Here is a 17,969-nt window from a genome sequence, read left to right on the forward strand (position 1 = left end):
TCAATAATTAAATTACTGTGGACGTTCATTGTTTCCTTACATAGTACCAAGTTTTTTGTTTACTTAGCGTCTTCTCAGGAATCCCATGCACGGCCCGTAAAGTTTTTCTAGGTAGGCGCGTGAGTGCAGCAAGAATGCAGCTCGGAGTCTGCGACACGACCACATCCGACCTACCTTCATAATACCTATAAATATTTATTTATATATAGATATATGTACTAAATGTGTTTCCTTTCGGACAATTTGCTGGTTAGCGTGCCGTATAAATCGTTATAATCATGAATTGAACCGACATATTTATGAAGTTAGGATGAACTACTGTGAAGTATCATATACAGGGTGCTCAGTCTGATTCATGTCCAGTGAATGCATTGTAGCTACGGGCTACGAGTAGTAGATCATAATCGGAAGAGTATTTATGGGTTACCTAAGCTTTCTAAAGCCAGGCTTGTGGCTAACGCTTAATACCTACGAATGTACGGTGACACGCTACGTTGTACTATGTATTTTATAATATACATATCTTTAAAACACACACTTAAATAACATAAATGCAGAATGAAAATTCGGCATTTAAAGATTTAATAAAATAATGAGAAACTATTTATTTAGATATATATAATTAATTATTGTTAATCTTCGCTTCAATTCAATATATATTTTATGTACGGTTATAAAAAAGATTGAAATGAAAGAAGATAAAGCAATATTAATTAAGATAAGAGCACATTTATTTAAAGAAGAAATTTTGTCTGTTAGCAAATAACAATAACTAATAACTGTATTCGACGACAATCACATTAAAATGTAGTAAAAGATCATTTTATCTTAATCGCAGATGATGGTTGTGCAACGGCTCGGAATGTAAATTTATGGAGCTCTGTTAAGTTTTCTAAATGGCTTTCAATACCGATACACGGCGTTGGTCTCAAGCGGCTCCACTAACATATGCCCTGCCTTTTGTAAAAGCACCGTCTTGCTCTAACACACAACTCAATATTAGATTACAGACTTCGATTAATTAACGGTATAAATACTGTACACACATACGGAGAAATAAAAACTCTTAAGGTTCACCACGTAATTAATGATCAATTTAAGCTTACAATTATACCTACAATTTAAACCTGTTCCATTAATTCGTATACAAACAATATTATTTCCTTTTTTGTTTGAGCGGCAAATTGAATGTCGATGTTGCCAGTTACATTATATCATTTGTTCCAAATCGTCGAGTCTATTTTTAAACGGTTTTTCAATAATTTAAAATTAGTATTAAATTTTCAATGGCCGAGTATAATAATAATGATATTATTAGCAATCGGTGTTTTGAACGTGGCACGTCTATCACATAGCTGGATAAACAAATCTTGACACTTGAGTTTCTGACATTGGCTAATTTGATGCGTCTCGGCAATAGCAGCGGTCGCCCTGTAACGTGCCGGACCCGTTAGTTCTATACCACGTCCGATGACTCAAATTAAATCGTGGACATTCGATACTTGTTATGATTGGGTAATAAGTTTTAGAGTAGAGAAAGTTTTTTTACTATTTAAACATTAAGTAAGTATAATACAATAGTAATTTATTTCATTGTTTTATAAAAAACTGACATTAAAAATTTTAACATTACCGCATATATAACACAAGTAAAACTAAATATAGTTAAATAGGATTACTAGTAATGATGATTGTGTATTTTCATTTAGTGTGCTAATAATAAGTAATTTGTATTCAACAATCAAGACGCGTAGAGTGCGCTAGTCGTCGCAGGGTATGTCGATACCTGCGATCCGTGTGAAGTCCGTCTCAGACGGGGGGCAAAGCACAAAGGAATATTCAAATGCGCTCCTGGACGCGGCTCGCATGAATGTACAACCCTATGACCATATTATTTTTAACATGCGATGATAATGGATCATCGGGGCGATTCTTAATTTTTTGCCGCTTTCTTATATTCAGCCCTTTATTAGGGTCCGCAAAAGCTTAAGGGTTTTTGTGCAATGTATGATGTCATTAACGAATATTTTATAATTACATTTCCACCGCAGGCGGATTAAATAACGTTTTTATTTAGTGTTTATTAATCATCCCAATAATATATAGAAATATTGTCTGTCAATTTTATTACTTAAATATTATCAATTTAAAAATGTGTATCTGAACGAGTAAAGTAAACACATATCAATTATATTCTACAGCATTAAGTTGAACTGTGTTTGTAAGTATTGTGATGAGAAATACGATTAGCTTTACAAATCGTGACAACAGAAATTCGTATATAATTATATTGATATAAGTAATAGCCGGTTTTTATCCGGCTACCCCATAAATTGTATTTATGACACTTTACCCTATAATTTGGCAATCAACATTTACCACCGAGCTCTGAAGCTATTGTGAGCTGCAAGAATGAGATCTGCCTGCTGAGTCAAGAACATGTAATTTTGCGGTCATTTGCAGGTGTTTAAAAACCACCACTGATCACCTCGATTTTATAACATCATTTAATACTTTCTCATATATAATAGAATAGAGTGACTGATTCGAATCCTTTCAAAACTGTGTGAAGCAAACGGAATGTTTGAAGAGTTTTGCTGATATTTACAATAATTACACATCTTAGATTAATTTATAATTGAAATGAAGTTGCACATGATTCGAATATCGTTATATATAATTTCACACGGTGCACACATTCGCACTTGCCCATTAAAGAAATAATAATTAAGAATGAAATTGCAACCCTCATATCTTTTGTTGTATCTTCACCCTTTCTCTCGGCCTGTGTCCACAAGCGTTATACCGGCCTATGATAACGTCTCCCAGCATCAATGGGGAGATACGTATTGTTTTGCAGCCTCCGAGGGTCCTGCAGCGAATTTATGCTCGCCTGTCATAACAGAATGAATTTACGCATTGTGAATCAATACAGCGATTTGATCTATAGACGGCCATTGTTTCTGGGTGTCGAACTTGCATAACGTATTGGTATATTATGATTCAAAACAAAAGAAATTTAACCCTAGCTTTTATTTGATACGTTACATTGTTCATAATTTAACGGTACTTTTATTAATTCATTCCAAAACTATGTATTTCATATATCAGTGAAGAACGATTACGTAATTTGCAGTATTTTTTATAGACTTAACTTTATGGAACTGAGATAAATGCGCGTTTAGCCTCCTATCAGTCCATTTCTGTCCTCAATACTGTAATTTCATAATTCAAGCGTTTAAATGCATAGCTTTCCGTGAGCTACAAAAAAAATGCGGAGTCTTGCTGGAGAGGCCATTACGGTCCTTAAAATAACATCGTACGATTAAGTTAATGACAGACACACCGACGAAATGCACTTATAATTGTATATACAAAGAATTTTCTGAAAATTATTACACACATACTTTTCCTTTTGCTCTCCCACGGGATGAAGTATATACAATAAAAATAGTAATTTACACGGATATTGAAATTAGTATTAAAATATTATTTTATTCATCATAATAGATGACGGATAAGTTTTTTTGATTATATTTCTACTCATGACCCGTAATTTCGAGGCAAATCATTCGCAATACCTATCTACATTTACTTTGATCAAATCAGTTCACTAATATCTGTGATTGAGTAATGAACAACACACACAGGATTTGCACAAACCGCACAAACAAATACAATCATTCGTATTTATAATAATAGTAGGACGGGATTTGCATGTAAATTAGTTGCAGTGCACATTCGCATATTACTTGCATTTTAGAGAATTCCGTTGTGCCCATTCCGAGCTCATAGCTGCTTACAAATGTTTTGGAAACGGCCATTGTGAACACGTGTACGACAAAATATAGAAGTAATAAATGCATCACATTACATTACAAACATCAAGGGCTGTAATAAACATCGAAATGAAATATTACATCTCGCTTCTATAAAAATAATCTTTACATAATATTTACAAAATCCTACATGTAGTTTCATTTTAAAATTTAGAGGTATGTAAAATAAACGCTGTGGATTGTTTCCATTAGTAGTCGTTTATACTGAAATTTAAATTATAATACAGTATTCAATATAAATCAACTATACAATTAACTCTAAACGATATTTATACATACACACAACACACACACACACACACACACACACACACACACACACACACATATATTTATATTTATATTTGAATATTAATATAAGCAAAATGTCAAATAGTGTTGATTCTTATTTTAGAAGTTAGGTTTTAAAAAGTTTCGGTTATTATGCATGAATTTACACTCAAGGATATCTCATTGTGTTCAATTTACATTTAATATTTCTCAATAATAAGAGTGTTCACTTTAATGAATAAATTACTTTAATCCTAATGCATTCTACATTATCATATATATAACAGACGTAAGCGACCATTCTATGTAAGACAAATAAAAACATATAATTAATGTCTATATGAATTTATATATCATATACTTAATCATGACTGCGTCATTTCTTACTTATTTTACTACGTAATTAAATGTCAATTTTCACTAATTTATATTCCATGCAATTATTAAATTGCATTTATATTGAAAAAAATTTATTCATTAAAAATTTATTTCGAGAATTATTAATTGTAAAACTTTCTTGTTTATATATCACTGTCAATATAACTATAAATAATATTATTTATTAGATGTATGTTAGATTAATTACAGGCTTTAGAATCAAGAGGATATTCGTCGCTTAATTTAATCGCTAAATTTATTATTACAATTATGTATTTAATAAATCTTTAGTGTTCCAAATCTAATAACGCGATCTACTTTCGATATATAAAATTCAATCAAACTTTGATCGATTTCACGTATAAATAATAATGAATATAAAAATAATCAAACTTAAGTTTTAAAACTAATTTTATTTGTTAGAAGGATTAATTGGCTTTCACACTAAATCAACAGCAATTTGATCAATTATAATACAAATAATTGACATCAATTTCAATCCATCGCAATTTAAGAATCGAAAGTATAAAAGCTTTTTAAAAATCTAATCGATTCAAGCCTTCTTAGTCAGATTTTTTACATTTATCTGTGGACCTTATCTTATTTTGTTAGAAAATAAAAAATAAAAATGTAATTTGATACTGACATTATTATTTTAATAAATGGCTGTGTAATTTACCTGAGTTTTTCAAAGTCACATAAGGTGCTTCGTTGTCTTTTTTTAATGTAGGTTAAAATTATAGTTAATATATTTTGTAATAATAAATTTTATAAACTCTTTGTAGTTATTGTTAATATTTATAGATCCATAGATTGCAAGCATTTCATTATATTTTTTAAATTACAAAAGCAATTAGCAGCTCCTAGGTACAGGACATTCAGCCTGGCGAGTGAGTAGTGTAAGTAAAACTATAAATTCTTGTAGCTACTCTATGTTTACTAGGCCATAATCGTCGTTGAATATTTGCATAATTGTGCCCACTAAGTGTCTGTATCTACATAAAATTGCTTATTTTTTATGATTCCGCTATATTTATTATGAAAATCGATTTTGTGAAATTCACCCTCCCTACACTATGACTATGTATGTAGACAATTCATATCAAAATTAATAATATCCTAAGTTTTAAAATACCACTGACTCATAATTAAAATTTCAGGCACACAAAAAAGAACTGAAGTAAAAATTATCTGGTTTTCATATTAAAGACTTTTGTTTTAATTTAAAGAGTAATTAAAAGTAATTAGATTATAATATAGCCGAAAGCAAGCAATGACTCTCACGAAACTTTGTTATACGTAGAACGGAAATGTCGGCACATCCTCTTATGTTAAATAGCTGGTAGTGGGAATCACCTTAGGCATTTGAGAGATAAACTGAGTAATATCTACCGCTCGACCGAGCAACTTGACCTCAGTGATCTCTGCATCAAACTTTCCTCTTAGAACGCAGTTAGCTGTTTGTCTTATAAGAATTATTTGTAATGGTAATGGTTTATGTTTGATCAATTTCAACAATCATAACTTAGCAAAACGACACGGCTAATACAAATTTAATAGACACCTACTTCACCGTTATTGGCAGGGAGATAAAGCTGGTTAACTGAATGAATATTTATAATGAACTGAATTAAGATGTAAATGAATGTATAGATCCATTAACGAAGGCTCGGTCTCTATGAAACAACAACATGTAAACGTTGGCAATTCTATTTGTAACCATAATATTGACAATCTCTGGAATAATACGTCCGTCCAGGTGAACATTCTTATAAGAGCTTTATATATCGCAATAAAAATGGTATTAACACAGACTAAGTTATTTGATGCTGGCATAAAACCCTGCCGTTTAATTTCTTAAATTATCAAACCAACGAGCCGCATTGATTGCGTTTCAAAACGATGTTATTATAATTTAATGATTTATATATTGCAAGTATTAACTTTGTTTCTATTACTTTTACTAATCTGATACATTATTTATATAAGATATAAATATTCAATGACTTATTTGAATCGAATATTGCAAAATCATGCTTGATATTTTATTAAAATAATACTTCATTTTATAAAATAAAGTATTTTGATTAAATAACTTTTATTAATGAATCTTAAATTATAATCATTTACATAAAAGTCCAGTAATAAAACGCTATCAGTTCAACACAAAATAAATAATTATAATATATAGAAAATCATCTAAATATGTACGTTTTTCGTATATATTTTTTATTAGCATTAATGTGTTTATGGCAATCACCAGTCAGCTAATGACAGAGATGGTGACCGGGTATTTTATGCAAATTAGCTCGTGTAACATTTCATAAAAATTCGTTCCAACGTGATAATAGCCGCTATAAATTTTGCTTTACATTTTGATAGAATTTTTGACATAGGGTAGAGATGATAGCTATATTGAAGAATAAGTTATAGTATGTTACGTATGTGTGAGTGTGAGTGTGGCCCGGGTAACGGTCTGAGCCGTGAGGCTGATTTATCGTGGACATCAACCGGACTATCCGATTTGCATTTAGATAGCACATCGGAGGGCACACGCGGGGGAGGCGGCACGGGGGAGAGGGGTGAAGTGAATCGCTCTCATTATATGCTCACTCTATTACGCCTAAATGACTTTAATTGTATTCACGTCAACTGTTTTAATGGATTTTAATATTAATTCCCAATAATGAGTGATTCGATGAAAATTTATAAATACATTTGATTACTGCAACAGTTGCGATGATTTGCTGATATTATTGGGCTATACGTCTAGCTTAAGTTTAATTTATTACACAGCATTTCGTGTAGGGTCGTTACGCAGTGGCGGGAACGCGGCGGAAGGCTGATAGCAGTGCACAGAGCTATTCAGGCTGATCGTAAATTATCGACCTCCGCAATTAGCAGGCGCCGATTTGGCGCATTATACACCTAGATATTTATTCGTAATAACGACAAATTGTATATTATAATATGCCCTTAGATGAACTTTTTTTAAGAAATTAACTTGCAGCCATTATTAAAGCACGATATACGAAAGTTATATGGGTTTATGTATAATTTCTATAGACCGCAGGGTCTAGGGTCAATAATATATTGTAAAATAATATTCTGCCCTTTCTATTATCGCAACAGCAAATTGGTTTGGACTGTAATTAAATATAAATTTTAAAAAGAATTCACAAACATTTCAAGTTTTTTATAGCTTCGATAAAAATAACAAGATAATCTTAGTACGTACCAAGTCAAAGGTATAAAGTTACTAATTTGCAAGTTAGATGTTGACATGCAAATTTAATGGTTAAGATGAGCTTATATAAACGTTTTAATTAAATCTAAGTTGCGATGTAAACTTTTTATTAAATATTACGAAAATGTAAAGGTTTAACATGTTTTAAATTTAATGCAATATATTCTTGTCCTGTTTAATCTGTTACATGGAACAGATCTTATCAATCGTAACAACTTGCTAACATCGATTTATAAAAGGAAAAATGATAAGTTCTTAATTGAGAGTTATCCGTCAATATCTTCTACAATATGTAAATAGGCGTCGGAGGTAATTAAAACTTATCTTTCCTCCTGCCATCGGCCCTCGTCCTATCACTGATTGCCCCGTGAAATGATTGACATGCTGTTTTAACTGGATAATGAAAATGTTAGCCAGCAGTTAATTCGTGTTTTATTTATTGTTAACCATTACTATTTTTCATGCGGATAATTGATCGCGTTCTCACAATTGTCAGACCGCTGACGAGTTGTGTTCGAGTTTTGTAGTATTAAAAAGCTAGCGACTTTGCAAGGCGCCGCTGTCGGTTCAACATGTCGGATACTTGTTTATAAAATGTATATTTTTTCGTTTTTCATAATTCCGTTTTAAATACACTATCTTAATACGACAAGTATTTGTATTAAATCTTACCTTTTACTATGTCTTATGAACTGAAAGATATTTTGTTTTTTTTTTTTGAGTTATTTGACAAAACATTTTGACAAGCTAACTAGCAGTAATGATATTGACGTAACGGTATCTAAATTCCAAGGCTCACCTTTTGATAGGCTTTAAATGTTGTCTGTTTGCAAAATCACCTCTGTTCTCGGTATAGTCGTAAATTTCTAAGCTGACTGGACTAAATTACGCCGTCTCTAGATATTATTTGTCAATTTATCTAAAATTCTTTGGTTAAACAAAGCGCTATCACAGCTGGAAGCATTAAATCACTTTTGGTTTATATCCGTGGGCAGTGTCACCGTTCTTTCGGGCATACCTAATAGCTTCGCGATTTAATTATAGTCCCGGGAGTATAGTATAATCGGTCATAAATCAATTCATACAGATACCTGACACACAACCTGTTTCAATTCGCACGGAACAATGCATACTGCGGCCGCTCTCTGCTTTGTACGGCCGATGTCTCTCCTAATTTATATCTTCATGCTCATTTCCAACTGCATCCGAACACCAAGATATCAGCTTTATTAACTTTTTACAGCTCACCCTTTAGACTTTATTGTTATTTCTGAATTCTATTATTTATATAATTTATAGATTACCTTTCCATTGTGAAGCAGCATTTTATTCGAGATATTATCATTTTACACACAATTGATAACATTAACATTTCCATTGGAACGTTTATTTGTAACGAAGTCGATTCCTTTTTTTATTTGCACTTATTATTTCGTATTTTTTGCTTGTTATAAAATGAATTCAATTATTGCATTTAATTTTTAAGTACTTATAATTTTAAGTTATATTTTTATTAAAAGACCCCACACAAGCATTCATGTCAGAAAAGTCTTAAGTAATGGAAACAACGCATCTATTATAGTATTATTTAAAGTGGGCACCGCGGGCGTTCTTTGTTGTGATCGTAACTTTCTATAAGACACTATATTCCAATACCTATCAAACATGACGTTTAACACAACTGAAATATTTCATTTTTATTTGTCGAGTAAAATGTCTTTTTCACAAAAATATATAAATGTATATATTCTTGTATTTAAAAAATAGGTGCGCTTTTATAGATACGTACTTATAAAATCGTATTTAAGACAGTAGCTCGAACGCCTTAATAATAAATTCTTTTAACTTGTTTTTATTGTGACCATATGAACGACAGCGCTTAAGATAATTCATTTTAAAATGATCAGTGATAATCGGCTGGTTGTTTTTGTTAAGTTTACTCGCTGGTGTAATTGTGAACACAATGAGAACGTCATTGGGCTCCGATCAATATACAGCTACAGCCGACCTTTAATGTTATTATTATTATTTCCTGCCTTTGTCATTATAATTGTCGTTAAAATATATTTTGCTTATTAACTTATTATTGAGAGACAAAGAAATTGTGATGTTCTTTTTACCACATTTATTATTAACGCCAAATAACTTAAATAATCAACTAAAATTAACGGTTTTAAAATAGATTAAACATAAAAACTTTTTACGCTTGATGAGCACTTTGTATTTCATTCGAAATGTCCATATACATATTTGACAAAATGTCTGTTGACGCGGTAACAGTGGGACTATTGGTTCATGATTGTTCACCGCAGCGTTTCTCTGTGAAGGCGTCAAGCAAACTGCACACAATGCAATCACTTCATATAAATCTTTTGAGTACCAATGATATTGAGACGTCATGTTCTCCTGGCGTCAATCAATGGTCAACGGTTTTATAATTGTTAAGAATAATAGCTTTTGAATTTATAAATAAAAAATTAGAATACATTTACATCCAAAAATAAATATTCTGACTCAAATGTATCATTACAATTAGAATTTCGCACTTTGAATTACAACTTGAACAATAGTTCTAAGTGTTATAGTAGTAGTAGTAGACGGGAAACATAACTTATTTAGTGCCTGTATTGCGTTTCCATCTTCAAACTGCGTAGGCGTAAATTTCCAAGAACACATTACTTGTCCACTGTCCATAATGCTGCCAAGAAAACAGAAGTAATAATGTTAGCCATGCTTATACGGAGAAGAACTTCGTAAATGAATCATCGCATATGCGTTCCACGTCACCAACAAAAAGAGGTTTGTCGAAAATGTCGCCCGTTGGGATGTTTGCAGCGTGAGGTTCTCTCATCCCTTATTTATTTATACTGGTATGAAGAATTTCCTTTTTTAAACACCATAACAGCGTGCGTTTTGCGAAGGCACAATCCTAAAGAGCGCATTCTTTAATTGACGAAATGGACCAATGCTGCATTCCAGCGATGTTCGTTACTTATAATTTGAGAATACTAAATAGATTAATAAAGACTTTCACGTCGTGTCTGCAAAATGTACATAATAGCTAATTCCATTAAACGTTGTTCAGAAACCTTGCCTTATATTGCTGTTTTTATAAATTATTGTCTAACTAGCTTCCTGTGAAATGTATGTCACATGAATTTATTACTTATCGCAACTGCTGGGATTTTGTTGTTTTTGACTGAAATATTTTAATCAAGATTCGAAGTCAAATTGAAACCTAATAAGATACTATCATATAAATAAACAATACAATGTTTTTAGTCTTCTTCATTTTGAACATAGTAATTGTTTTAATTAAATATTAATAATGAAGCAATCCAATCGCGAGCCAACGACCGGAGAGGATAAGCACGCCAGGCGGGCGCACGCAACCCTGTGAGACATGCGTGTCTCTCCGTTACGACACCTACACCAAATTTTTCCACATGCCCGAACAGCGGAGATAAGCGACGAACAACGCCAACGTGTTATTTATTAACGAACCGAATGATCGATAGTTGGACGCGACACCGGACGTCGACTTGGACGAGCGCCTTTCGAAACACGCCGCCGCCGTCACCTCGCTCACAACTCGGTGCAAACCTCAGATAAAATTGACCCACACCTAATTAAACTCAGTAATATCATTTATCTCTTGTTTTTTCTCACTTCTTTCGTAACATGTCTCGTTCGAATCTATAATGCTATATAAAGTAATTGACACTTTTATAAAATAAGATATTTTAAAACATTATTTTATTTTCAAGTTTCGTACAGCTAAAGTTATATCCGTAGCAAGAAGTCTAAGAGCTGTCTGAGAAACGACTGTAATGAATAACCGTATCGAATGCTTTGTTTGCGTAACAGTCTTCTTCAACCCTTTTGCTCTGAGCCATCCGTTCCGCTCTAACATACGTCACATATTGGTGACAGCTGCTCGTGATACTTTCTAATCGCCCCATTCAATAGTCAAATATCCAAACAAACAGATAAGAAAGCTTTTTGCGAAACCGTAACCAGAACAATTGACAATGACAAAAAGACTAATCAATTTAACATTATCAAGATACTCAAAGACACAATACTATGTCCTAATCAATCGCTCAAACTTCGATTTAGAAAAGTCTCCTTATCTATTTATGAGTGTACATATAAATTCGTTTCTTTATTTGGTGATTAGATGCAAACTGGATGGGAAACAGATTTTCGAGGTTCATGTTCGCAGGGCAGGTTAGACCAGTCCCAATGGCCTCACAAGGACCCCAGTAAACCTGTTAGATTCGTTGCACGATTTTTACGTGCGCACCTACCGGAATCTCATTCACGTGGTGCAGCCACACTCCGCCCGCGCCCCTACACCCGCTGCCAGTTAACTCGTCACATGACTTATACTTTATCCGTTTAAACGACAGCAGCTGACTTTGTAATTTTAATGGCCAATTATATAGGCTTTATCATATTTTATTTCACATAGTTGATATTATCATTACGCAAAACAATGAACTGTTTGAACATTGACGTAAATTTAAAGTGTATACTTAAATTATATACTTAAAGTGTTTATTTACGTTTTATTTTTAAAACTTAATCTAAATATTAAACTGTGAAGTAAATTGGTCTATGTCAATTTATGAAGTGTAGTTTATGGTCTTAATTGTTATGTCACTTCGATGCTTTGGTTTTACTGATTATGAACGGAACATGCATCGGTTTTTTACTTGCGGTTTTAATTAAAATAACAATAAATAATGACCTCCTGTGATATCAACAGTTCACCAGGAACAGGAATCAGGTAGAACTACGATCCGGTCAAACTCGTCCGACGCGTGCTTCCAACACTTTTTATTTATTTGTCTGCATCGTAAGATACCGCTGGGCGTGACGTCAGACAACCTAAACTGGTTGGCGAAGGAACAGGGATTTGCCTCGTATCCTTCCGGTTCTGCAAGTGTTGCAGACCTGTTCTACATTCAGGTTTGCAGCTTCAGGCTACCCGACCTTCGTGACGTACAAACAACAGCTCAAACTCTTTGAAAGTAGGCTATCTTCCGAATTAGGTTCTCCGGCTTGCTTCAATGCAAAATCCGCGGCGCCAGTGCCAAAATAAGCGTGTTTTAGAACCGGCCACTTGAGATGCTGACTCATTTTAGCGTGCGACAATTATTAGCGTACGTGTATACTAACGATTGCTGATGGATACCATCAAAGGTCAGTATCCGTACCAAAATGGTCACGCCTAATAACTGGTTCGTAAGATGTAGTCGGTCCAGTTGTTAAACTACAGGCTTGGGATACCAGTATTTTACGTTTACTTCATTGATAAACACACTCAATGAAAATTGGTCAAACGTGTCATACTTGACATCATCACTACAACGTTCTTAATAAATCGATTAGGTATGCGTGGTTTTTTACAAAGCAACGTTGCAATAAAGTATAAGGTAAAGTTTTATTGATTATGCTGTATAATAATTAATGTGTTTCTATTCGCAGACGTCGTAAGGAAGTGATGGAAGTGAGCGGAGAGTCTTGGCGTGCGTATTACACTGGTGGACCGGAACATCCGCTCAGCGCTGCGACTTCTGCTGTGCTCGGGGTCGCTGAAGACCCTCAACCCCAATCCCTCGTCACCGAGTATTACAAGCTGCCTCCGCTTGTCCAAGATGCTCATCTCAATCTACACAAGGAAGTTTGGCCGTAAGTTAAAAAATACGATGTCTTTCAAATTACATAAAAAAAATCTCATTTATTTACAAAATGCAAAAAAATATATATAGTGATTCATGAAAAGGTCAAAGTCAATTAAAAATATTTAAATCCGTATGAATAAATTATAAACTTTATCACTAGATCCAAAGTCGATTCCGGAAAATCGCTCATCGATTCTCACGATCATACATAACGTTCGTGTATCCGAGCAATTATCATCATAATCGTCCAATATCGAAGCGTATTGAATACGGAATGAATTCGCGTAAAATTTATATGTAAACTATGATAATATCCAATCTTTATTATTTTTTGTTACATCGCAGTAACAGCAGGGTTAGTGTGTTGCCGAGTCTCACGGCCGAGTACACATAGACAGAGGCCGCGTGGCTTCCGCCCCAAAGAAAGGTGTAAGAATAACAAATAATAAAAATGTTAATGTTCCACTCAATAAATCATAGGTCCTCATTTGAATACATATAGTGGGATTATCGAAATAAGAGTTCGCAAATGTAAAGACGGTCTTGCTCCCGCTCCTGTATATATATCATTAAAATTTGCATATTTTTGCATTTCGATTGCAGATTCTTGAAAAAAGTCGTTACAGAATGATTGTGTCTTTGAATTATTGGTATGTAGTCTTGGCGCCATATTGACTTTTTTCTTAAATTGTTTATATACATTAATCATTTCATGGCTATTATGATGACAATTCAATATATGTGTGTAAATATTATTAATTAGTCTTCATAAATTAAAATTGGTTATGTACGTCAATACTTAGCGTATTTTATATTTACTCGCCAAATATATCAACTTAACATGCTTCAAGTGTAAACTGCTAGAAAAATTGAAATAACTTAAAGTATTTAACTGTGTGTGTTCCCATAGAAATGTGACCCCGATCAAATTATACTCGCTCTTTGAAAGTGGTTGTTAACAGCATCCTTTGAATGGCACAAAAATGAGCAAACGCCGTGTCACATTTTTACTATAAAGACTGCATTATAATAACTTCACACTCAAAGCTACTTGTTATTATGAAGATTTTATTATACTTCATAAACACATTTTATAGTGATAATGAATCTGGTTTAATTCATGAAAATGTTAAATATGTTACCGGTTTATGGCCTTCGCTGTAGAAACGTTCTATTTTGCTATGGACATTTTTATGGGGAAAATAACAGCAGCATGATAATAAAAATAGATGCCAACGCTCTACAGAACATATGTCCATTATTATCTTATATGCGGCTTTATATTAAGATACCGTTTCTGACATTACCGTCTGTCATTCATTGGTGTAGTTTTCCATATTTATATATCTATATTCAAGTAATAATTTGAAATGTCACGGTGGTCATAGTTTTCGGGAGTGTATACACAAACACTAACAATAGACGGATGTGGAAGCCGCTCACATTGACAAGGACGGCGAGGACTTGTCTCGGCACTCTGGTTGCATTGTCGGCACGCGTCCCACGCTTCGAACGTGTGCTGCTATTTCTCATTCATACATTCAAAATTATAACGAATATTCCAAGTCGCCCGCACCCATCCGTGAGTGGTGTCGCTCGCGTTTGTATGCTAATCCAATATATAGTTCAGTGTCATATCATCGTCAGTATCTGAGCGTTGTGTTTGTTGTCTAAATCGCTCGTAATATTTGAATTGAATGCGAGATAGATGTAGAAATTAACTAGTTCAGTCTCTATATTATGTTACTTCCAATTCGTAGGCGTAAACATGTTTCGTAAACGCATTGCGTAGAGCGCGGGCGCAACACGCCATCTGTATCTAGGATATCTGAAATTATACGCACTAAATGAAAAGATAGACATAGCCATTAATAGTTGTCAACAGCTTTCGAGTGTTAATATTGAAAATTAGCATAGAAACTCGCATCGGGATGTCTCTGGGTTTCGACCTCACGACCCTGTCTCAACAAACTTGCATTAACGAGAAATAATTTTCTTATAGAGTATCCATTTTATTAATAAACTGAAAATAACTTAATGAAATTGATTACAACACTTTTATATGGCGACATTTTATATTATCTATTTGGTATTTCAAAACTTCATAGTTGGTTACTTCAAATAATATAAAATATTTAGCAAAAACTTTGTAGCTGTTACCGTGTGACCCATTTAGGACAGGAACCGGTTTCCTCTTGAAGATATATCTGCATTGTTACTAGCACAACAGTTAATACCATTCAGTTCCCCTGGATACACCCGACCCTCTTATAAATATAATAAATAAAAAGACAGTCTTCGTTATGGCCTCGAATATGGTATCTATCATGTAGCGAAAATTTAAAGTCGGGGCTTGACCATTCCTCTTGACCACCTTTATCTTCGGATAATCCTATTCAAATGATCACAATTAATAGCCGTTGCGAATTATTACCATGAAGGTTGTGAGACTTTACGATTAAAATTAAACTATAAATTGTTTATTTAGTCTTGAAGTTTGAGGCGTGATCATTAAAGAGTTTATTTTAATGGGTGGGACAAGTGACGAAATCGTTTTCAATTAAAGTTTTTGATAATGTATTAGTTCCGTGAGAAAAGTGGCAATAAACCTACATTGGAACGAATGATATATTCAAATAGAATGGTATAACGTTTCTCACATCCGTTGCATGCGCCTTCTTCATCTCGCTTTAATGCCCAATAGATTATAATCTATTCGTCAAACGCTGTATAAACTGTCGTCGCCTTTGATTTTAATCATGATAGCGCAACCCGAGTTTAACTTCTTATCTGTGGAATAAGAAATAATTATTTATTTAAGATTTTATCTCAATCCCATTGCACAGTAAGTAGATGCGCGTGGTTACTGCTGTTTGTACCAACTTGAATATTCTAGACATTGAACCTGTAAATGTAATAAAACCTTTTGCATTTATGTTCTAACTGTACCTATCTTAGGTATCTGCTATTTTTAATCCATCCATTTAATTCTTTAATAACGTAGGATAAATTATCTATAAATTTCTAGAATTTAATAATTATAGTTAATTAAAAAGTTAACGTTGTTGGTGTTTCCTTGTACTAATATTACGTTATTGAAAAGAGTTCGGATATTTTTTAAGAAAAGGGCACCCCAAGTGTTGCATTGTCGATATCTCGTCAAGTGTGAAAGGGTGTTAAGTAAACATTGCAAATTATTATAAAGAGATTGCAACGTAGACATACGACTGTTCACCTATAATGTATGCAGGCATAGAAATAGTGCATTTGTATGCAAAATGATTTCGGATGCTTATAATGAATCTTATTCTACGTTTGCTACTGCAACTGTTATGGTAATTGAGAGTAACATGACACCGATATCAGATTAATTATAGACGTTTGGGAACCAGAAATTTTAATTTAACCGTCATAATATCTGAAATAATATTATAATATTTAATATTAAATAAATTATAACGTGAAGTTGATTTTTGAAAACAATAATTGTGGCTTATAACAAAATTATTAATGCAACAAGACTAAAATTAAAAAGAAATCTGTTTTTAAAGTTGTATTCCTGTCAATACTATAATGACTGGTATGAATGGGCGGGCTTTTTAAAAACGCCAATAAGTAAAGTCAGCTGTTAGTTGAACATAGCTCCAGGCGCGTACAAAGCAACGACAAGTAAACAACTCATTGTGTTGAACACATGAATAACGATATCTGTTCAACATCGCATATCTGGCATATCGTACTCGGATTAGCGCGAACTTAATTTGCATGTTTACTGAAATTCTATAACCCTTGCCGATGTATGTTTTGATGGATTCTTTTTTTTATATATATATTAAATGTATTACTAAAAAAATCAATTTCAAAAATAACACAACAACGACATATCGTTTCGGTACGTTTTCTAAATATAGTTTTTAATGTTTTAATTTTCACTTTGCTTACTTTAGACGTAATTTTTTTTCTTTGGATATATCTTATCTCACAGATGAATTTATCTACAACGTATCCTTTTTGCATATTGCACATATAAATCGTTTAGAATAAGTAATGTGAGAAATGCAATCGGACACGGACGAGGATGGAGCTTGCGGGAGGTCGAGAGTGCTGGCCAAATCGGACGCATGAAATAGTGCCACGAGAGGTTCTTATCTAAAATAAACATCTGAGCGCCGATGAAACACGTCTTCAATTATCATAAATCGGCGCGCACTGACATCGCGAGAGAACCGCTCTCCGCACACGAGGTGCCTGCCCTCACATGCGAACAAATCAAATATATTTAATGTGCCTGTCTTTACGGTATTTGTAATAGACTTAAACGATCACTAGATATTTTTTTGGATTTATGATTATTATATGAGGGAAAGAGTAGTTTAATTTGTGTTTATAAATTGCTTTAAACGCCTCGAGGCTAAATTCTTATGATGTTGAGTCTTGTTGTTAATTAAAAAGCTAAATTGTCGGGTAATAAAACGACGAGCTTCTGAGTTCATCTCAGAGTTTAAGAAATTATAAAACCCACCTGGAGCGATACTGACATCAAAA

General features: G+C 33.2%; 1 protein-coding gene across 5 annotated transcripts in view; it reads left to right on the top strand.

Moving 5' to 3' along the window:
• The window catches only part of LOC116778765 (protein grainyhead), a 71,994-nt gene that overhangs the window by 28,258 nt on the left and 25,767 nt on the right, over window positions 1–17,969 (top strand). For all 5 annotated transcript variants that reach the window (XM_061529679.1, XM_061529677.1, XM_061529676.1 and 2 more), the window contains exon 3: window positions 13,228–13,431. In XM_061529679.1, coding sequence (XP_061385663.1) covers window positions 13,228–13,431 — 204 coding nt within the window. The remainder of the gene's footprint in view (window positions 1–13,227; window positions 13,432–17,969) is intronic.

The sequence above is a fragment of the Danaus plexippus genome, chromosome 6 (genome assembly GCF_018135715.1).
Source record: "Danaus plexippus chromosome 6, MEX_DaPlex, whole genome shotgun sequence".
Classification (NCBI taxonomy): domain Eukaryota; kingdom Metazoa; phylum Arthropoda; class Insecta; order Lepidoptera; family Nymphalidae; genus Danaus; species Danaus plexippus.